We start from the raw sequence: 23,261 nt of genomic DNA, 5'->3' as shown, positions 1-23,261 counted from the left end.
CCGTCATACTGGGCCAGAGGTGCAGGGCCTGGACTGACAGTTCTGTGCTAATCACCACTTCCCAGACACGGCCCTGCCTGGGTCAGGAAGAGAGACAGAGAGAATGGGGGGAAAAGAAGTGGAGATAGAAGATAAACGCTTCTGGAACACTGATGTTACGCAACTGTGGCTGAGCTGGCCTCATTCAAACACTTAGCGTCTTTCCACTCCAACCACCCCCCTTCCCGCCTCAGTCCTTCCCTCCCTCCCTGATCTAATGGCATGTCCTGGCTGTGTTGTGTGCTTATCCGTAAGTAAGGTACAGAATGGAAATCTAGGACCCTCGTGTTCCGGAGGGTTCCGAGCCGTTCCAGGTAGCAGCGTTGCCATGATGAGAATTCCAGCGCTGCTCAGCTTGCCAGAACACGGGGGGTGCCGGGGTACACGTGTTCACCCCCTTATACACGGGGGCTCTGCGAGGTCACACACACACACACACATATTATATGTGATCGCATTAGATCATTTTACCACAGGTGTTTCCGTAAGAGCGGTGCACACTCGTAAAAGCTGCAGTCTCTCGTATAAAGTGTTGGGAGAGGGGTTGACGTAACTGGAGGAGAGATGAGAGGAGAGGACACTGGGGCCGAGGCTGCAGCCTGGGCCTGGGGGATACCGTAAATGCACTCCGCCGTGGTCTGCCTCGCACCTGGAATGTAACCCTCACCAACCCACACCCAGCCTTTGAAGCCACAAATATATTGTTCTTGCAGCGTAAACAATGGTCTATTAGGTTTAATGAGAGAGAGAGGGAGAATGAGAAATACGTTTTTGGAGATCAACATCACCAGAATGAGGAGAAAACAGCCTGAGGTGCATATGCAAATATGGGCTGGGAGAGAGACCTGCAAATGGCTCCTTATTTGCAACATCTGTCACTGAGCAACATGGCTGATGAAAGTGACTTAGTGGAGCAGTCTTCTCATGTGAACTCCACAGAGTTGCCTTTTCACACATGTAGCACATGCCAGGAGATTGTCTGTGTCAGACACGTTCTCACCTACTGGCAATATTCAATTTTGTTTACCCTTGGGCGTGTGTGGTTGTGTGGGTGCGTGTCACTGGCCTGGGGTCAGTCAGCTCAGGGTAAGCTGGTTTGTAAGCTGGCTACAATGATTGAAAAAGCATAGCTGACTACTAACTCTGAACATTTTCTTGCTAGCCACGTGAGTGAGTGAGAGAAAGCGAGAGGGGGGAGGGAGAAAGAGATAGGTGTTTTGTTTTCCTGTCCTTATGACTAGAGGGATTACAAGTGAGTGTGATAGGACAAGTTTTAGAAGAAAACTGGCTTCAAATGCAGTTGTAGGCATACAAGCACAAAACACAAACACAAACAATTAAACAACACCCACACAAACATCCACACACACAAACACCAATGAACACCACAGGAACGCAAAGGACACCACAGGAACCTGAGGAGTAAAAGGTAGAATCCTTTTACTGCTCTATTAATGGTCACATAAAACTTCCCTGTTAAAAGCTTTGAGTGAAAAATAACAATAAACCAGACAGGAACCTAGGACCTCAGCCACAGAAGTGTGCACACACACACGCACACACACACACTTCGGAAGAGAGGCTTGTGACTATGTGTGGGTCTCATACAATATAAAACTGACAGAAGCTAAGAGCTTGGCTAATAAAACCCCTTAGAGCTGTATACATTAGGCTATACCCCCCATTACAAATCCTAACTCACAATGGCAAACATCCAGACTAGCTAACATACACTACATGCGCACGCGCACGCACACACACCATGCAAGTCTAAACAGGAGGCATCTATGATTTAGGATGTTTATAGATGGACCTGTGGAGATAAGCCTACACAAACTTTGTAGAGTTCTTTCAAAGCCATGCACTCCCATAAAAGCATTTTGCCATTTTACTATTTGCACGTACATGTACCTGGGTTTGGCATTGATAACATCCTATAGCTTCTGCTACTGCTAACATGAACCTAACCCTTAAAATGCTGGCCATTGACAGCTGCACAGTCCACTGCCGATGCCGAAGTTAAACGCACATAGGCTACATCCAAAAACAAGGCCCACAAAGACTAGAGTGTCTGACAGTAGACTGGATGGCAGCCCTCCTAACTACAGATGATGATGATGATGACAATAAAAGACATCACACAAGAGAGGGAGCAGGGAGACGCTGATGTTGAGGGGTCCAAAAAGAACTTTTTGTACTTGCCATTCCACTTCCAATTATTCATAAAGCACATTTGTGTTGGCTGCACACATTTGTGTGTGTGTGAGTGTGTGTGTGGGGCGATATATATTTATAAATATATATATATATATATATATATATATATATATATATGAGGAAACTTTCCACAGAAACACATTCCTCATAGATATCCTCATATTTACACTGGAGGACTTTGTAGACCATTTAAAAGGTGTAGCGTAATTTGCGTGTGTGTGTGATGTAGATCAAAAGGCTGGTGTGCTGCCAACACATCATTGGCGCAGTAAACTGATGGCAAAAACGGGTAACATCAGGAAATGTGTACACACACACACACGCACGTACACCTCTAGACACACACACACACACACACACGCACACGCACGTACACCCCTACACCAACACACACACACACTCACACACAGATAAAGGGATAGGGCCAGCTAAGGACAGACCATTTATATTCATTGCATCTCCCTTTCTGTTGGGGTAAAAAGCTCCCCTGGGACATCAGCGCTCTTCTTTTTTTTCCTCTCTCTCTCGTACTATCTCTCTCCCTCCCTCCCCTTTTCTTCCCTCTTTTAAGACAAAGCACTAAAATGCCTCCGATTATCTGTGGCTGTTAAGAGACAAAATGTCTGTTAAATGAGCAGGAAGTTGCCCAGAACTCTGCAACCTGTCCGTCTAACCTTGAACAACTGAGACGGATCAGTCTGTGTGGACAGAGCTATACACCCACTGTTGCCATGGCAATGAGTTATGGCATGACATGGTTTTCCCCCCCCAAAAAAAACTGTACTGCCAAGGTGATAAATCAGTGACACTGAGAGCATATCTCAGCCATTTCAAATAAATACTGAATAGAAACAGAAAGGACATTCTGGAACTGTGTGTGTGTGTGTGTGTGTGTGTGTGTGTGTGTGTGTGTGTGTGTGTTCGTACGTGCACATGTGTTTGCCAACATAATAAACTAGGATGCTAAACTCTTCACTATTCAAAAGAAAATGCAATTCTGTATACATGCATGTGCATGCACTTGTAAACGTGTGTGTTTATTGATGGATTATTTGTGTTACCTGGTTGAACCTGCGGGTGAAGGCCACAACATTGGGTGAAGAGCTATGCTTCTCTTTCTTGTTCCAGCCGCAGCTCGACAGCTCCTGCATGACACACACACACACACACACACACACACACGGAGACAAAACAGACTCTTTGCATTAGCCTGTAGGAATTCATTGTCTCTCTCCTAATGGGCAACTAGAGCTGGATGATCCTGGGTGATTTATTGGCCGTGTTAAAGTGTCAGCTCTGGTTAATAAGCATATTTATATTCATATTTTACTGACAATTTACCCCAGGATCTCTTTATGTAACAAAAGCCATTAGAGTAGAACACACTGCAGAGGCCGGCGCTCAATCCATCTCGAGGCAGACACATCCCCTAGAGCTACACAAGTACACAGGCCTCATGTCATTTCTATAACTAACTACACGCACGCAGCGCACGCACACACGCACACGCACACGCACACGCACACAGACAAACACACACAAGTTGCTTTGGTGGTGGAGTCTGTTAGATCATGTATGAAGTTAAAACAGACCTTAGTAAATCAGTGCATGTGGAGACACTGCAACTGAGGGAGTAGTGAACACAGTAACATTGTGAGTGTGAGTGAGTGTGTGTGTGTGTGTGTGTTCAAGTTTATTTATATAGCAGATTTCATATGATATACATAGACACAATGTGCTTTTGTGTGTGTGTGTGAGAGAAAGTGATGCAGTCTGACAGAATGGCCAAGACAAACTCGGCATGAACGTGGCGCTCTGTGTGGTGCGTGTCTGGTCAGTGCAGCCCAAGGAGGATGCGGGGGACAGACAGAGACAGACAGACAGACAGACAGACAGACAGACAGACAGACAGTCTCTCAGAGGAGAAGCAGCAGCAGCACCAGAGCAGAGCGGCAGCCAAGCGCCAGAACCAGCCCAGTACATCTCCCTACTGGCATCTCTCCACTTCTGGGTCAGAGTGACCGCAAAACTCCACACAGGGGACACACATACACAAACACACACACGCGCACACCAGATCTTAATCTTCCGAGGGTGTTGGCCATCCTCTCATATGCCTGACAACACTAAAGCCAACACCTACAAATCAATCAATGTTCATAGCCAGGGGTGGGAGGGATGAATAATCGGACTGTTTTATTCCCCTCGTCATAACCGCTTACGGCCCACGCTGTGCAGCTTTGGAGCGATGCACCGACTCGGTCTTATCCGAGTCCAGATCTCTGGCACCGCTCCACAGCCTCTCACACGAACCCAGAACCTGGCGTCACAGAGCGGCCAGGTGATTGACAGCGATTCCAGTTATCGTTATGAGATAGTGGGGTCGCGGCGAAGTTCGGTTTTGCATTCCGCTTTCCCTACGGTCCTTCCGCACCCCAACTGTGTACCAGTGTGAGAGGAATCCGGAGCTCTCATTCACAATAACGACCTCATAAAAGTTTTTGGAGTTTAGGTGCTGAAAGTTTGTTTGCAAAGGGGGTCACGCCCATCTAAATAGACATCTACAGTTTTCACTAATAGCAGTGTACCGCAAAAGAAGAAGAACTCGTATAAATGCAGAGCTGCGTTCAATAAATATTTAGACAACAAAGCGTATAGATTGATCAAGAGGGTTGCCAGAGTTACAGGAATGTGGCATCATCAGCTCCAGCGAACGGTACCCAATTCTGCCTTCCTTCCAGCATCATTTACCCCTTGCTCTCACTTTTATCTCTTCTCTTCCCCGACACATGAAAGGCAGACTTGTCCAACACGAGAGACGGTGTTGCTTTTGTGGCTCGGGTATTCAGAATTCAACTGAAATGCAGCTTTCAAAATGCCATCTTTTCAAAAAGAGTGAAGAAATTGCGAATGGGGGGGGGGGGGTTTGGTTGTAAGCGTTTCTTTGTTTTTTGGTGCTGAATGCCGCATCGACCCTGAAGCTGTATCGATTTATTTCTGTCATTGAGAGAGAGAGAGAGAGAGCGAGAGAGAGAGAGAGAGAGAGAGAGAGAGTGTGAGAGAGAGAGAGAGAGAGTGTGTGAGAGAGAGAGAGAGAGACAGAGAAAATGCCATCTACCGATACCATGGTATCTTCATAAAGTTCCACATCATAGTGCGACCTGATTTCGTGTTTGTCGCTCCCTTCCTCCCTCTTACCCATCAATGTCAAACCTCAAATCCTTTCCAGTCTCTTCGTCATCATTTACTTGCCAAAAGTACAACATTTCTTGAATGCCAGAGTCACCACATACAAATCTAGGAAGCAGATTTACACAGGGCTCCAGTGGGGAGCGCGGAAGACTTCAGTACTCAGAGAGTAATAGAAGGAGAGATAGAGGGAGAGAGAGAGAGACCCTCTAATCATCAGAAAAGCCACATTAAAGAACTGCACTCAGTGACAAGATCAGAAGATCTGCAATCTACAGACACTGCCTGACACTGATGAATCACTCTCTCCCACACACACTCTCTCTTACACACACACACACACACACACACACACACACACACACACACGTACGGAGTGTGTTATTTTACACAGGTCTCCAAACACTTTGGCACTCTGTAGGTGGTCACACTATAGACTACATTACACCACAGACTTCATTTCCCAGAGTTCCCTTATCTCTTCAATTCCCTTATCTACTCTTCTCATGCTCTGTATGGTCACGGCAAAGGTGGTAAAAAGAATGACGCGTTTTCCCCATATAAACAGCGGCAAGCCTCAAATTCACTCTCTCTCGTTTGGTCTTTCATCGTAACTACCATTCAAAATAGAGATACCAAACCCTCTAAAGAATTCTTCTTCAGGACAAAGGACGACACGACGAATCATAGCCTTCAGAACTTCTGATCAAAGTTCTAAACTATTTGAAATCGTTTAGTTGCAACCTGAGTTTATATCGATAGTACTATATACTGCAGCCCAGCAGTTTTGTTTGAATACGAGCGAGGCGACCGGCTCCCTTCTCATCCATTCAATGTCGACGACCATTCATCCTCCTTCTCCACTGACGACCTCAAGGCCGTCCGAGGGCTTCATCTGACGAGAAGAAGCAGAAGGCCCCGGGACATTCCACGAAGCCTGTGCTCCGCGCTGCTCAACGGAAACCCGGCAGAAAACATCTTGGTCGCTACGCAAGAGCGATCGAAGTAAGGCTAAATATCTGGGCAGAATTTAGTTTTATATGTATGTTTTAATCTATGTGAGAAGTATTGTTATTTTGTTTCATTGAGATTTAAATGCAACCTTAAATTCACAATCTACACGGTCTTTGACCGTTTATAATCTTGCTTGGTTCTATTGCTTTTAATTAGATAGTGCATGCACGTCTATCTCTCTCTCTCTCTCTCCCTAACTCTCTTTTGCATCACCACCTGAACAGACACACACGCACATCGTGATTTCAGTGTTGTGGAATATCTTGTGTTAAATTAAGGCCTAGCTTAGATTTAGTCCTTAAGACAAGAAATTCCTTTGTTAAACATTATTTACTCTGCGCCCCTTCCCCCAACGAAGTTGGCGCGTAAGAAACAAAGAGCTCAGATTTCGGTCCCGCAGCCAAAGTTAATTTGTGTCTGCGCATCCTTCATATCACGCTCTTTAGCTGCTTATCACCTGTGCGCATGCGCATAGTCTCCTTCTCACTTCTCCCCATCTCTCCATTGAGCGCGCGACCGCGTTAACTCGCAACTGCGCATACCCACACACGCACCCACTCACACACGCACGCACCCTCTCTCTCTCACACACACACACACACACGCACACACACACACACAGACAGAGACGGGAAGCTAACGCCTCCTCCTCTGCATTCCGGAGACAATCTACCTCATCCCCAATTCCACTTTGTGCCTTACTCAATTGTTTTACTCCAGTGTTTAAGTGATTATACCTGATTCATTATTGACCATTAATTACCTTTTGTTACTTTTAATAAATTGTTTACTTTTACTTAAACAATTGTCTTGCCTGTTATTGTTCCAATATTCCACTGAAAGCCATTTTACGCCAACCAGATACTCTTGATTGCCTTCACTTGTCTAGTTATCCATGAAGTGTTATAGACTTGTATTTTAATTGTAATACGTTAGTGTTGTAATATTATACTAAGACTGTAGCATAGTGGTACAGCTAGAGTTTTCATCATTACAGTAAATTAATTATTAAATATTAATTACTAAAATTAATGATTATTAAATTTTATGAGACTGATTTAATTAAACTATTGTAACAACCCCGGTTTTACCTACAACTCACTGTGCCTGCCACTCAAAACTCTCTCAACACACACACACACACACACACACACACACACACACACACACACAAGTTCCCATCTCTCTCTCCCCAGGGCTCTTGATAATGGGGGCCAGACTGAGATGCTCCATGGCAGGGTGTCTGACCACAGACTGGGCTAGTTTCTGGTAAATGGCTGTCATGGTTCTGGTAAAGCAGCAGCGGTAGGAGCAGGGTAAGGCAATCAAACTGCCCAGACAAAGAGGCCTCTATTACAGCCCCACACCTAGAGCTGCTCAGGCACGGATCATTAGCACCTACGGGGAAATTGGCTTGATACGGCTGGGATGATGGAGAGGAATTTAAAACACACAAGCGCACGTGGGCATGATTGGGCAAACTCTCTGCACACACAGACTTTCTGCCCCCATAGAGAGAGAGAGAGAGAGAGAAGGAAAAACATCAACATCTCTCTCCCTTGGACTTGGACTTGGACACACACACACACACACACACACACGCACACACACACACACACACACACACAGGACGGTTACCTCACTCACACACGTGTGAACACACACTCGCAGACTTATTCCCAGCTGTGTTGGTAGTTACACACAAAACCCCAGGACAGTCCCGCTCACAGTAGGTGCAGGCAAAACACTGTCACAGACCTGGAGCGAGGGAGTCAACATCAACTACTCAGCCCAATTTTTCTTCGTTAAATTCTAAAACTTTCTTTACAGAGGTCAAGCAAGGCAGGCATGAGTTAGTCACTGAGTGACAGAGAGAGCGAGATAAATAAGAGAAAGAGCCAGGCAGAAAGAAGGAAAGTAAGAAGGAAAGAAATACAAAAGCCATAGCTTAGTGCAGGCTTTCCGGTCAAGGTCAGTCCAACTGTCAGGCTATGACAAACAGCGGCTCATTAAAAGCCCAGTGTTTAGGCACTTTCGCTGTTCTTCAAACGCACACAAGGAGCGAGGGGGGCGGGGGTGTGACCCCACCATTCCCTCGCATCTACGGCCCTGAGCGCGGCTTTACCGTTCCCTTATCGGCACGTTCCATCCGTCGCCTGTGTGAATCGTCGTATTGTTCAGAGGCCCTGACCATGATGGGTAGGGGCCGCCCGCAGATTGCTCCTGAGAGCAGAGGGCCCCGATAGAGCCAAGAGGGGTGTGTGTGTGCGCGCGTGTGTGTGTGTGCGTGTGGAGAACAAACACGGCTTTGTGCACTTCAGCCACCTGGGAGAATGGAGGTTGGGGAGAGTCCAGAATTTTGGGGAGGATGTGCTTTCATATCGCCGCAACGGAGGTCCAGGGGATTAAATGCTTAGGAAAATATTCTTGCTCAGGTAGAAGAAGGGATGTTCAAATAAACGAGAGCAGTGCATCCCTGCTTGGAGTAATGTACCCTTGTGTGTGTGTGTATGTATGTTGGAGTAGTGTACCCTTGTGTGTGTATGTGTGTGTATGTTGAAGTAGTATGGAGTTAGATTAGTTTCATAATTCATAAACAAACTAAACGCGTTTCAAACCAACGAAACGCGAGTCACAAACAAACGAAACGTGATTCAAACAAACGAAACGCGATTCACAAATGTATTTCATGTTTCACAAATAAATGACACCATGACATTTGTTTGCAACCCGACAAACACGAGTTACAAATCCCTGCATTCGTTCGTGTGGATTTTTGGAACTTTTCTAACGCACGCAGTTTCACAAATGCATTTTTTTCTAAAAGATATTCTCTGCAGCCTATCAGATCTCTTCTAATTTCAGCCAATCACGTTATGGTGTGTATGTGCACTACAGCCATAGTTATAAGACGGACATTGGCTCGGTCCTGCCTGAGATCACAGGCAATGGCATCTGCCCACCAAATGTTAGTGAAATATAGCTTGTTAATTTTTTTAAAACGATTATCATACGTGGTTGAAAATTCTTGAGAATGGCAGGATCCATGTTTAGTCATTTTAAGTGTTTCCTAGGCTAACGTTTAGCAAGCTAGCTAGTCAATGACTGTCCCAATTCGACCCCTTGAGCCATTCGAGCCCCGACTTTCAGTGCTTAGGGCGCCACACTGACAAAATCAGCAGAATCCAAAGCACTGAAAGTGCCTGGATGATGCCCCCAAAACGGTCAAAAATAATAGTGTGATTTGATGCTCACTACTCGCCCTAACGGGCGCCATCTTGGCTACGTACGGAACAGGAGGAGCCCAAGCCAGCTTTTCACTTTTTTACGAAAACAATGGCGGACATGATGGTTAACGGTGGCTACGGTGGCAGAGGCTGTAGATTACCAGGCTACAGACCGTAAATGTAAATATCAGCAGTAATTAAACTGTACTGATATTAAATGTACTACTAACATACCATTATCAAATTAAAGCCAGTGACATGAGTATTTTGGTGGATTTCACGATGTATAGGCTACCGAGAGTTAGCATACCAAGCTAGGTAGCATTACCATTAGAATTGCATGGCAGTTATGCTAAGCTATCGGGCTATTCCCCGACCCAGCGCCTGGGGCTAGTCCGACAAAGGTGCATCTAAATCGCTTGGCGAGCGGGGGCATGTGGCATGCTCCAGGCGCTTGTTACAATGGGCCAGTTCAACGACAGATGGCTATGTCAGTCATTGGACAGTGTTAAACAACTGTACTGATTAAATGTACTACTAACATGCCATTATCAAATTAAAGCCAGTGACATGAGTATTTTGGTTGATGTCACGATGTATAGGCTACCGACAGTTAGCATACCAAGCTAGGTAGCATTTCCATTAGAATTGCATGGCAGTTATGCTAGATAGCTGGCTATTTAGTCTTCGCGGGTATCGCAAGCAGATTTGCGTCCGTCACTTCCACCAGGTGCTTAACGTAAGTGTTCTATTTGATAAAGCACCCCTGAGCGACGGGGAGTGCACTGTAGATGTCAGGGCCCTGTATTACAGGACACTGTATTACAGGGTCCTGTGCAAAGTGTAACATTGAGACACACTGAATGTCTAACATAACCATGGCGATGCTAAAATGATGAGCTACACTTGATGCATTCGTTTTCTCTCTAGTAAGGTAATATCTTACATGGTTAAATTGTGTGGCATTTCAAAATAATGAAATTGGGTGCCAGGAGCGTAAAGTACGTATAGCAGACATCTAAATGCTGGGATGGTCCATTCAGTTGAATTAAGGCTAATATTCCTTAATATTCTAAAGCACCTTATGTGTTTCTGTGCACTGTGTATTTATTATCTTCTCATAGCCTGTCTCACCCTAGTATTGTCGGCATTGGTGGCATTAGGTATGGTAGGGGCCATAGCTACATCCCCAACTATGCTCTCTGCTGCTCGGCTCTCTGGCATTGGGGAAATATTCCTAGCTAGGGCTTGCACAAGTACTTGCTGCTGACTCCACTTGACTTGACAGCCCCTGCTTTGGAAAAAATCGTTTTAAAAGATCTGTTCATTAAAGTCCCATGTAAGATGTTACCTGGCTAGAGAGAAAACGAATGCAGCAAGTAAGGCTCTAACCATTTTATCATGGCCAAGCTTATGTTAAGACATTGACTAGCTAGCTTGCTAAACGTTAGCCTAGGAAACACTTAAAATGACTAAACATGGATCCTGCCATTCTGAAGAATATTCAACCACGTATGATAATCGTTTTAATAAAATTAACAAGCTATATTTCACTAACATTTGGTGGGCAGATGCCATCGTGATCTCAGGCAGGACCGGGCCAATATCCGTCTTATAACTATGGCTGTAGTGCACATACAGACCATAACGTGATTGGCTGAAATTAGAAGCGAACTGATAGGCTGCAGAGAATATCTTTTAGAAAAACTGCGTGCGTAAGAAAAGTTCCAAAAATCCACACGAACGAATGCAGGGATTTGTAACTCGTGTTCGTCGGGTTGCAAACAAATGTCATGGTGTAATTTATTTTTGATTCACAAAATACATTTGTGAAACATGAAATACATTTGTGAATCGCGTTTCGTTTATTTGTGACTCGCGTTTTCGCTGGTTTGAAACGCGTTTCGTTGGTTTGTGAATTACGAAACTAATCTAACTCCATAAAGTGTGTGTGTGTGTGTGTGTGTGTGTGTGTGTGTATGTATGTATGTATGTTGGAGTAATGTACCTTTGTGTGTGTGTTATGTAAGGGATAACGGCCGACGAGCTGTACAGTTCTACGAAGTTAATGGACGCTGCGGGGCAAAGAACACCACGACGCGGAGCGGAGTGGTGTTGGTCCGCAGAAGTCCATTAACTTCGTAGAACTGGACAGCTCGGAGGCCGTTATCCCGCTTATCTCCCGTTTACAACATCCAAAAATGTTTTTATTATTATTATTATTATTATTTAGAATTTCCTTTATCTTTAGGAAATGTAATATGCATAATAACCTGATGAATTCTTGATTTGAAGCCTAGTGCTCCCGTTAGAGAAAGTAGTGCGTTTTTTGAAGAAAAAAAAACCGTTACGTTGGTTGTCAATGGTAACCATTCATGAGCATTGATATGGAACGGCGATTTAACGTTTCTACTGGGACTACGTCCAAGGTGTCCGGTTATACGAACTTAATGTACACCCCATTAGCCAATCAGAAAACAGTATTTCGTTCCAGAGGGAGATAAGTTGGAGTAGTGTACCCTTGTGTGTGTGTATGTTGGAGTAATGTACCCTTGTGGGTGTATGTTGGAGTAATGTTCCCTTGTGTGTGTGTATGCCTGTCTTTTACGTGTGTGTGTGTGTGTGTGTGTGTGTGTGTGTGTGTGTGTGTGTCTTATACATGCATAACCCTCAAAAGCAGGAAGCTTATAATTACTATTACACAAGGGTTGTGTCAACAACAAGCATTCAAAGAAACTTAGAGAAGAACATTTTTTTTTTTTTTTAAAGAGAGAATTACGTAATTGGAAGCTGTCCTTTTAACGGAGGTATCTATTCTGCCTTCACAGAGCAGTAAAAGCTGCAGGGAGCCAGAGGAGCCGCCGATCCGAGGACCATTATGTTCCGTCTTTCACTTCTGAGCTTTCATTTTATTTCCCTTTGACTGGGCCTGCACAAGCGATTGATTTACAGAGAACATTACAAAACTTAACTCTTTTTCTCTCTTAACAAGGAGCTCTGCGCTGAACAGCAGCAGGCGCGGAAGAACGCTTGTGTGCGTTTCTGCGAGGGTGAGAGAAAAGAAACAACAAAGGAAAGGAAAAAGAAAGGAAGGAACAAACAAAAAAACAATTGCCCTGTGGACAAACTTTTTCAAACAAGTTCACAACGCGCTCATCCCCTCCCGCATTTTCTTTATTCTTACTTGAAAATGTTTGTAACCTCAAGTTGAACCTTCTTGAAGTCTTCTTCAACTACCCTGCAACTACTCCGAAAGTTCTGCATCGGCAGGGTCATCTTGGACCAGGAGCGAATGGTGGACCACCTGTAGCGGGATCTTCCATAAGTTCTGGTTCAGAGATGGAGGAGCAAGGGGACCTTGGGGAGTGGGCTGAGAGGGGGGGTTCCATCATGAGATGATGCATGGCGGAGACGTCCTTAAATAGAGTCCTGCTACAGCCAGGGAACAATGGAGGGCTGGGGATGATTTAAACGACCCTATCAGACGCTGGCGCCCGGCCCACCAGCCTATGGCTGGTCGCCGCTGCTGAGTCAGGCTCTAATGTCTCAGACATGCACGGAAACCTGGAACTGATGTGAATGTGGTCTAAAAACACGGACATACATACATACACACCCCGGCACACACGCAGAGTATGGGAAAGTATGAGACAGAAAACAGATTGAAGAAATCCTGCAGGGAACAGACGTGCTGGATTAGAATAGCACAGTAAGAGAGACAGAGTGAGAATGAGTGTCTGTGTTCAGGTGTTCAGGTGTTTTTGCTTCCTAATGGTTGCTCTCAGGAGCTCGATTTCCCTACAAAGCCAGGAGCTCTGTCTGATTTCAAATACTCCTAATTGTGTGTGTGTGTGTATGAGTGTGTGTTCTTGTTGGACCAGCTATGGACGTCTCTCCCACACAGTCTGTGCATGTCCCATCTGTATATGTTCGAGTGAAGTTCTACAGTAATTCTAAAGCTCACTTGTATAAGCCTGTGCAACTGACTGCACGTCCACAAGAACATGCTTAAGTGCGCAAGTCTGAGTACGAGTTTATTCTCTCCCATCTAAGCCTACATAAATCTATGCATCCAATGACTTTTCCAGAAATGGGGGTCACAGCAGATGCATGTTATTTTGATGAGCATTTTTTCCAGGGCAGAAATGTTAATGCCTAGTAAAATATATGAGCGACGAGGAGCATGTCCCAAGTTCCTCATCCTTAGAAATGTTATGACTGTTGTCATAGCGTTGTGACTGTACGCTTCGTCAAACATTCAACTTCGTCTCCGGACAGATTTATGTGACAAGCTTTATACTCCAGCGCTTTGGCGGATGCCATCATCCTCGTCAAAGCCTAGCAGATGCGTTATGTCAGCGACATCGTTAGAAGAGTCTGTTTAACAATGGCTTAGAAATACAGCAGGAGTCTTTCGGTGCAGGCAGTTTACAACGGCAATTGAAGTGATATTCACTCCTGCAAAAGCCAAAAAGACTTCTTGTTGACACTGTTGCCACAACTGTGGGATAAAAAAAAAACAATGCTGTTTAATTTCCCCCGAGCAGGCAGCCGAAGATGGGGCTGGAAAACATTACTGAGAAAGCCACTAGAGAATCAGAGGCATTTCAGAGAGAAGGGGGAGAAAAATACATAACCAACAACTCTCCTCCTCCCCCCCTCAATGGTTCTGATCAACGCCTGGGGAGCTCAGCTGGACAGAGAACACCGTGTTCTACCTCAGAACCTGCCTGATCCCATCAGAACCCAGGGCATCCCAGGAGCTAAGCAGAACCAGACTTCCTCTGGAGTCCAGGGCTATTAAAATCAGATTTGGGGGGGGGGCTACACGTCTCAGAAGTCTCTCGTCTCAGGTTCAAATTTAGTAGATTTCTTACACCCAATAGCTCTGATTAACTTGTACTAAGGACCCAAACTGATTTCCAAACAAGGCTTTATTTGACATCCCAATAGACACAGCTTAGTAAACATGCAGCAGGGTGTGTCTGCGCAGAGAGGGCACATGCACAGAGGGACGCAGCGTTATTTCAACTTCTTTGTCAGGCGCACCCTGACTCAGTCTCAATGCTAAAAAAACTGTTCTTACAAAAGTGCCCGACATGTATGATCAGTAAAGAGCAAAAGACAGACCATAAAATATGATTTTCTATTCTACAGTGCATGGAGATGAGAGAAATGGGAAAAAATAAATAAGAATTGTGTAGTTCAGAAGACTTATCACAATTCAAATGTTAAATTATTTCCCAGTTTATGTGCACCCATATTTCCTTCAGAGTTAAACAAAAGATCTTAACCTACTCTAGATACTTTGAAGCAGTGCGCTGTTTATGCCCCAAGTGTCTGATTGGCTGCGTCCTAAAAAAAGGCCTGGAGTATTCAGTCATTTCTCCAAGTGTTGTTTCCCTAAATGGTATTTACAAGAGACAGTTAAAAACTTCTGCTTTGCAGTAAATCACAGATTGGTTTCATGTAAGAAACATAATTTAAGTTTCATATTTTAAGTGTCAGGCTTTGGCTCTAAATTTACATTAGCTTAACTACTTTCAGTTATATTTCAAGCTCTTCAATTTAGTTCCCAATGAATGCATTTTATCTACACAAAGTAGTTAAAAATAAAAAAAACTGGCAAAACATCCTTCCACAAACTCCACCAATGTTCCCTCACCCTCTCCCACCCACCCTTTCTTCTTTGCTCTTTTGACAAGAGTTTTCCATTCTCTGCAAAACAAGCAAGTGGCCCTGGAGGCAGAGACGAGGCAGGGACGATCTGCATGTTCCTCTGTGCCAGACGCAAGACCGATGAGATTTATTTATTAAAAATGCTCACTCTTGCTCTTCATCCGTCTCTTATCCCTCTCTGTCCCCTTCTCGCTCTCTCTACCATTCTCACCCTGCCTGCTTTGTGATTACCGAGCCAAACATGAGGCCCAGAGCTGCTGACGAGGCATTGCATCACCTAGTGAAGCTGTCACCACCCAAACACACACCCACCCACACACACCCACACACACACACCCACACACACACACACAGGAAGGGAAGGGAGTGGGAGAGGACATGTGGAACGCAGAAGAGTGATTGGCCTGTCACACAATCCCGGCTGCAGACATGTTGTTTTCCTTCACACAGAAGTAATCTTTCTTATTGGGTTTTTAATGCCCACACTTCCCAACACACATACACATACACACACAAGTTGGACATAAATACTAGTCAACTCAGCAGACTCAATCTCCCACAGACATCCCGACGTCAAGACCCAGGCAGCAGTAGTGGCCGTTACGACGTGTTTTATAGACTTCTGAAAATAAAACCGCCAACATGGAAATGCACGGCTTTTTCTCGTCCCAATAAAAAAAAAGTTCATTAAAAGTACTTCAAATTCGGGGCAGGAATCCTAATCGATCTCGAGCGTCATTTAAATACGCTCCAAAATAACTTGAAAGCCCTGTGCTCTTCAAGAGCTGCCAAAACATTTTTAAAAAGAAGGCGCAGCGATAGGATGACATTTGCATCGAAACGAGCCAGATGACTGCTTTTTCCATGCTAGCCTGCTCCCAGCGGATGCATGCGCGCAACATGCAGACGTCACGGCGCACACCCTCACGCCTGTAAAAGAACCAGTGAGTGGCAGTGCAAAAGCATGAGCACATGCTGTTTGGATGCAAGGCTCGGAAAAAGAGGGTACGACTCAGGCCAATCTGCTATAAGTCATTCTTAACGGGGTTTCAATGGGCTTTTAATGCATCAGATGTAGGTAGCGGGGGCACTGTGAGATCATAACGGCTGGGTGTTTATGAACGTGTCAGTGAGGGAAGACAGACAGACGCTGAGGAAAAGCTGGTGGGGTTCAGCAGAAGGCCAGGGTCAGGGGTCAATGAAGGGTGAAAGTGCAGGTCAGGCGAGCGGTGAGACTGTTAAAAACTTGAGTCGATGAGGTAAGGGTCATAAGTTACGTCATACCAACTTCTGTTGGTGAGAAGCTGCATGGCAAAAATGACCAAACCTCGACACAGAGAATAACATCAGAGTGAACGGCATCTGCTAGTTCACTATTGTTATGTGCCGTATGTCATGTTAAGACAACCTGAATGGATCAGAATAGATGAACGAATACCGGGTTTAGGGGAGCCTAGTTCACTGGCGCACAGACAAGAGAAGAGCAGAAGTTGTAATCAATGAAATGACAGGAGCTGGACTGGAACACGCTATGAAAAGTATTGGCCAACACAGATGTTTGATTATTGCGAAAAACATCTGCTACGCCAAGGCCAGATGTTTGGTGGTTATGCTTTTACAGGTTTTAACGTTCAGCCATTTAAAACACAGGCAGTCTAAAAAAAAAGAAAGGAGCTATTTCATGAACAAAAACTTCAGAAAATCCAAGAGAACAGTTGTTTCTTTAAATACATTTTTTCATCATCCCACTTCAAACCCAAACTATCAAAGTGACATGTATTCCTGAGACATTTAGAAACGCAGAGTCAATTCCCTTGAGAGAACACATGAAGCTGCCCGTTAATGGTTTGGTAATCATCAGTCGCTGCTCAGTGAGTCAGTACATACTGTGTGTGCATTCATAAGTCAGTATTCTGGTTGAGAACTTGTCCTGAGTCTGCTCCTGTCCTCCATGTTATCAGCATGAGAGCTGTACGAGGGAGCTGCAGCAGGCTCTATATTCTATCCTTACTGCCCCCCCCCCTTCCCCTTCCAGTCCTCATTTGGAGGGCTGTTTTGTCCATTAGTAATATGAATGAAGCAATGCAGACAGACATACGGGGTACGTTCAGAACAGACAGAAACATCACAGGGCCGTGTGAGCACTCTCTGCCAGGTCACATTCTCTCTCACTCTCTCTCTAATATCTTTCCACCTCCTCAGAAGGACTCATAAGTTAGCCATTCAAATCTGCATCTCCAACAGATTTCTCTCGAGTGCTGAAAAAGTATGTGGCTCATGACAGCAGCGCAGCTAATCATGACTGCAAATCTCCATTACCAAACAGAGCGAAATCACACTGGCCCCTCTCTCCCCGCTCCACTTCTCCACACATATCCTTTTCTTTCCACTCATTCCAAGTAATCTGCGTTGCAGCCCTCTCTATCTTTTACCTCTTTCTTTCTCTCCATCTTTCACTCTCCCCCCCACCCCCATCTCCCTCATTCCCAATCTCTTACTTTTTTCCCCTCGATGGGTCTTTCTGTGCCAGTGCTCATAAAAGTGAGGGCCTAGAATGCTACATTGGGTTTCAGGAAGAGGGGGGTGAGCTCATCATGTGCCTTATAAATCACACAAACAGACCAGATCTCCGGCCCATTATGTCAGAGGTGCACAAGAACATGGAGGACATGTCTGTGTGGAGCAATCGCTCAGGAAAGAGAGAGTTCGATTGTGTGTGGGTGTGTGTGTGTGTGAGCGAGTGCAGTGGCGGCTGGTGACATTTTTTTGAGGGGGGGGGCGCAGTTTGGCGGCGCGGTTTAAATAGCTCTCCACAGTGAGAAGAAAACAGGTTTTGAGTAGAATATTTGCAGTGATGGGCAAGCTTCTTGATATTTGTAGTGAGCGAAGCTATCAGCTACTCTACAATACATTCAGCTTCACTACACAGAAGATACACCTCATAAAGAAGTAGCAAGCTAAGTTACAAAAACCAGTCAAAAGTAGTTTGATAACTTAGTAGCTACTTTCAGTTAAACAAACTGCATGCCAAGTCAATGCAATTGTAGTGATCAACACAACTGTCAGTCAGATAAAAACGGTAAATTAAATTCAATCACCTGTACGTGTGTTCGTATGTTTGTGTTGGATGTCATTATGTTGACAGGAACTTTTCTTTGGCATTTTCCCAATTCGACTCCCTGAGCAGACAGCACGGACTTCCTTTATTTCTACTTTATTTTATTTTAACTTTCATCATCTCTAGCTGTATCTGAATATCCACAGCATTCTAGTTATCCGGTTGTCTAGAATGTGCATGCAAACTACCCATTTAAAATTAATTAATTCTAAATGTATGAGCAGCGTCTGGTGAAATTACGATACCTAGCTTTTCACTAGTCTCCACTAAAGTGACGTCCTGCTTAATTTGTCTGTTTGATGGATACAGGGAATGTATGAACATTAGAAAGGTCCAGGATACATTCTTTCGAGGACACTACTGCGCTACTTGATAAATAAAAGAGCTTAGCTACTGAAAAGTTACTTGGTTTTGTAAATATCAACGTTACTGCCAACCAAGCTACTAGCGTCGCTACAAGCATTACTCACTGAACAGCCCAGCTCCGGTCGAGGTACGTCCTCCCGCGGTCAGTGCTTAAATCCATACATTCTGGTCCCATGTCTTTTAGTCTCTTCTTATCGACATCTGATCGTCGATTAAAAGGTATTCCACGAATAGATACTAAGGAGTTTTCAGTCGCCATACTCTCAGATTCCAATTCTCTGCTAGCCTAGCTATGGTGCTCCGGTAGATATGTGATATTTAAATGAGATGTGAGGGAATAACAAAAGGTCTCTGATTGGACAGTCCTGTCAGGATGATATATAAGAAGCCCTGTCATTGGCTGTGGGCGCATTTGATGTGCGCCCCGGGCTCGACCTGTCATCCGCCAATGAGAAGCTGTCCTTGCTCAAATGTCCCTGCCCCTTTTTTTGGCTCCCATAGACTTCCACTTGGTCGGCGCCCACAGGGAGGAGTGGCTTCTCTCTCAATGATAACGAATGGCAATATATTATATTTGGTCATATTTAAGTGTTTTTTGACAGGGGCTTACGGTCTCCGGCACACATTTAACGCTTTAAAACGGTACATTTCTTATTAAATTATTTGATATATAATGTTTTTTGACATTTCATTTTTTTTTTCATCTCAAAATTGTAGGGTGGGCGGCGCCCTAGCGCCTTGTATTGACGCACCGCCACTGAGCGAGTGAGCAGGCTAGTGAGCAACTGATACATACACAACCACAGAGATTAACGGGTGTGCGCGAGAGGGGGGGAAAAAGGGAGAAGGGGAAAAAAGAACTGAAGGGAAGAAAAAAGAAAAAGGAAAAAGAGCGAATGTCTGTGGGATGATGCACCATATTGGTGGAGTACAGAGGGGTCAGTTCCCAACTCTACTAATCCCTCTCTTAAATATTTTGGGATAAGGAAACAGTCACATCACATCAGCTCTAAAGACCGTGTCTGTCTGTCTGTCTGTCTGTCTGTCTGTCTGTCTGTCTGTCTGTCTGTCTGTCTGTCTGTCTGTCTGTCTGTCTGTCTGTCTGTGTGTGTGTACGTACAGCACATGTGTGTAAAGTGAAAGGGTGTGTGACTGTGTGCACATGTGCGGCTTGGCCAGCTGCGGTTTTAACCTGACGACTTCACAAGCAAACCCTGAGCGCAGAACCGTGAGCGCTGTTTTCTGTTGCCTGGAGACGCGAGCGGTTTTAACAGAACAACTACAGCCCGACACCTGACAGAAACGAGGCCCATCATGAGGAACACGCTCTTAAGAGTGTGTGAGAGACTAGGAGTGTGTTTACACACGTTCACTACATTTCTGTGATCAAAGGGCTCCACTGATCAGAGTTGTCACCGTACCCAGGGGGCGCCTACCCCAGCAGATCACTCAAATCTTATAAAGGCAGAAGAGGCAACATAATAAGGGTTGATCAAACTGTAGTGAGACTTCAAAGTGCTGCGTGTCTGTTAACAAGCACTCTGTACTTCTGTGGCAGCGGGAGCGGGGCGATGCGCCGCTTCACATGAAGAGCTGCTGAAGGAGAGCATCCCAGGGAAGTGCACTCTCATGGGACGCCTGCTTATTAGTTACAGATCTATAAATTACCATTTTTATGTCCACTCAAATACACACACACACACACACACACACACACACACACACACACACACACACACACTCTTTACTGAGTCCACATTACAACATGTGGTGAAACATCGATGAAACGCAAGGCATCAACTACTCATTAAGGGATTGTTCAATGATCAATGATCCATTTCTCTGAAGCAGGAAAACGTCAATGCAGGTCTAAAGAGTGATTAGGGAGGTGTTTTTGAGCCACAGTCATACACAAAACACACAATCCATCCTCAACAAGCTCAGAGTAAAGTTGAGGACCCAGCGCCCCCTGCTGACAACAAGCTGAACGGTGGGCGTCTTACCTCTGGCTGGATGGCTTGGAAGACCGGCGTGTCCATGAGGGTGATCTGGCCCTGTAAAGACAACAGAAACAAAACTCAGGGCTATCCTTCACAGACCAACCGTGAACATTAAAACTGCTGGGGTTAGTCCACTCACGAAACCAGTTAGTTCTACTCTATGTATCCAGTGCACAGGAGTGTGGGGTGCTTCTGTTTGACTAGGTGTTGCGTTCTGATTTGGTAACGGTTTGTGAGAATGAGAATTCAGTGGGCTGTCTAAGTGTGAACAAACTCATGTTTCACTGGTGGAAAAACAGCACGTATCCAATCCATGTGTGTATCACTTTCCCTCACTGAATGTGTGTGTGTGTGTGTGTGTGTGTTTGAGCAAATGAGAGCGAGAGAGAGACAGAAGCCTTTAAAAAATAGATAAGGGAGTCTCTGCTCGCCTGTGGGAGAAATATGGGTTACTGGGTGGATCATAAATAAGTAAGGGAAGCCTCAGACACACTGCAACCCACACGCAGGCCCTCGCGGATGGGGATGGTGAGAGCAGAGCCGCCCTGTGGAGCCAGGACTTAGAAGTGCACAATGGGAGAAGGCTGACCTCTAGTGGTGGAATGTTTAAACATTATAATTCGGTTTTATGCGACACAACGGGTGTTTAAACAGCTAAATTCACTGCAGCCCTACCGCTTAACACGCCAGTATAAACACATTCTTGCCAGAGAGAGGAACCTGTAGTTAAGAACGTCAGAGATCTAAGCCTTTCCAAAGACGACTTAGTGAAGTCTCACAAATCTAAGAGCTCCTGGAAAACTGGTTTTAACTCACCACGTCAGGACATGGCGGTCTGAGAAGTTAAGAAACGCTCCTCTCCTGCCCAGGTGTCTAGACCTAGCCCCGCGAGGACGAGGAAATTAAAACTGTGGAAATAACTCGTCAGCCGAGGGGGACCCTTCAGACTGGCAGATTTACTCCGAGTGCACACACTTAATCCAACCTGGGTTTTATGCGTTTTGACAGTATATATTTTCTCTCCTACAAACGGTAACTTGTCAGGGCGAGTTTTAAACGAGGGGTTTCAGATACCTGGGTGCAGCGAAAGGTTTGACGGAAGCTTTTTTTCCTATATGTTTAATTTAAATGCCAGAGGAAATTAACTCAACAAAAATCTGACCCATTTCTCCTCTCCTCTCTTCGTCTCTCACTCGCTCTCTCTCCCTCCCTCCCTCTCTCTCTGTTCTCTTGGCTGCACTTTCTACACTTCTCAGGGGATAGAAGTGTAATACTTCAGAATCACACACTCTACCAGATAGAAAGTCAAAGTTGAAGACATGAAGCAGATCACACACACACACACACACACACACGCCAAAACAATATTTGTGAAAAAAATTCAACATAACAATGCACACAGGTGACACCCACAAACAAACACACACTCTAACACAGACACAGACACAGACACAGACACAGACACACTGAGGGGAGATTTTGCTCTTACTGCATATTCCTCTGGAGTGACCTTCAGCACGTCAAAGACGACCGCGTCAAAGCTTTTCTTCAGCTCCGAGGAGCCCTTGTCACTCAGGGACTCCAAGCTGCTGCTCCTCTACAACAGGGAGCGAGACAGACACGCAGGGAGGGATGGATGGAGGGATATATGGGAAAGGAGAGAGAGAGGGATGAAAAGAGCAGAGAGAGTGTCAGACGGCACATAGTTTATTCCATCTGATTGGTTCTGACCAGGCAATGACGGCAGGAGACAGAAACACAGAATTACATTTAACCAAGTCTAGTCTCTCTGCATCGGACATCTTTCTATTCACATCCATAATGTAATTTTAACATATTGAGACTGATCCAGTTCTGTTTTACAAATGAATGAGGTGGATTATGGGAAATGGAGTGTTTTCATTGTGGGTTTTCATTTACCTCAGAGGCCGTGATTGCAGAGGCAGAGACATTTGATTGGCCATTGGGGACATCCATCATTCCCGAACCATCCGTCTCTAGCGAAGGAGTCTCTTCATGGTTCTAACTGAGATCAGCTTTGCCTGCCAGGCAATCTGCAAAGACACACACACACACGGTTAGTGGGAGAGTGTGGCCACTACAAGGTCAGAGACAGAGTGGCACGCCCAGGGCAAATCATGGATTACATGCCTCATTCAACAACAGCTCTGACCAGGGGTCAGATCAGGCACAGGACAGCCCTGTAGACAATGTGATGATGCAACCACTTCAGATTAGCGTCAGATTTGTAAAACACGCAAACACCAGGACACACACACACACACAGGTACACACACAGGTACACACACAGGTACACACACCCACACAGAGGTCTAGGCACACAAAGGGTGTTGTGCATCACTAACTTGTCCAATACTGCGATCCAAAACCTGATTTGGCTGCAGAGAGCGG

General features: G+C 45.2%; 1 protein-coding gene across 1 annotated transcript in view; it reads right to left on the bottom strand.

Annotated features, from left to right (window-relative positions):
• Positions 1 to 22,829, bottom strand: part of ralgps2 (Ral GEF with PH domain and SH3 binding motif 2) — a gene marked incomplete at its 5' end in the record, with an annotated part of 75,320 nt that extends 52,491 nt beyond the window's left edge. The window contains 4 exons of the mRNA XM_080833632.1: positions 3,318 to 3,401; positions 20,853 to 20,903; positions 22,339 to 22,446; positions 22,770 to 22,829. Coding sequence (XP_080689758.1) covers positions 3,318 to 3,401; positions 20,853 to 20,903; positions 22,339 to 22,446; positions 22,770 to 22,829 — 303 coding nt within the window. The remainder of the gene's footprint in view (positions 1 to 3,317; positions 3,402 to 20,852; positions 20,904 to 22,338; positions 22,447 to 22,769) is intronic.
• Positions 22,830 to 23,261: the final 432 nt, after the last annotated feature.

The sequence above is a fragment of the Sprattus sprattus genome (genome assembly GCF_963457725.1).
Source record: "Sprattus sprattus genome assembly, chromosome: 2".
In the NCBI taxonomy this organism is placed as follows: Eukaryota; Metazoa; Chordata; class Actinopteri; order Clupeiformes; family Clupeidae; genus Sprattus; species Sprattus sprattus.
This window is presented reverse-complemented; position numbering and strand designations above follow the sequence as displayed.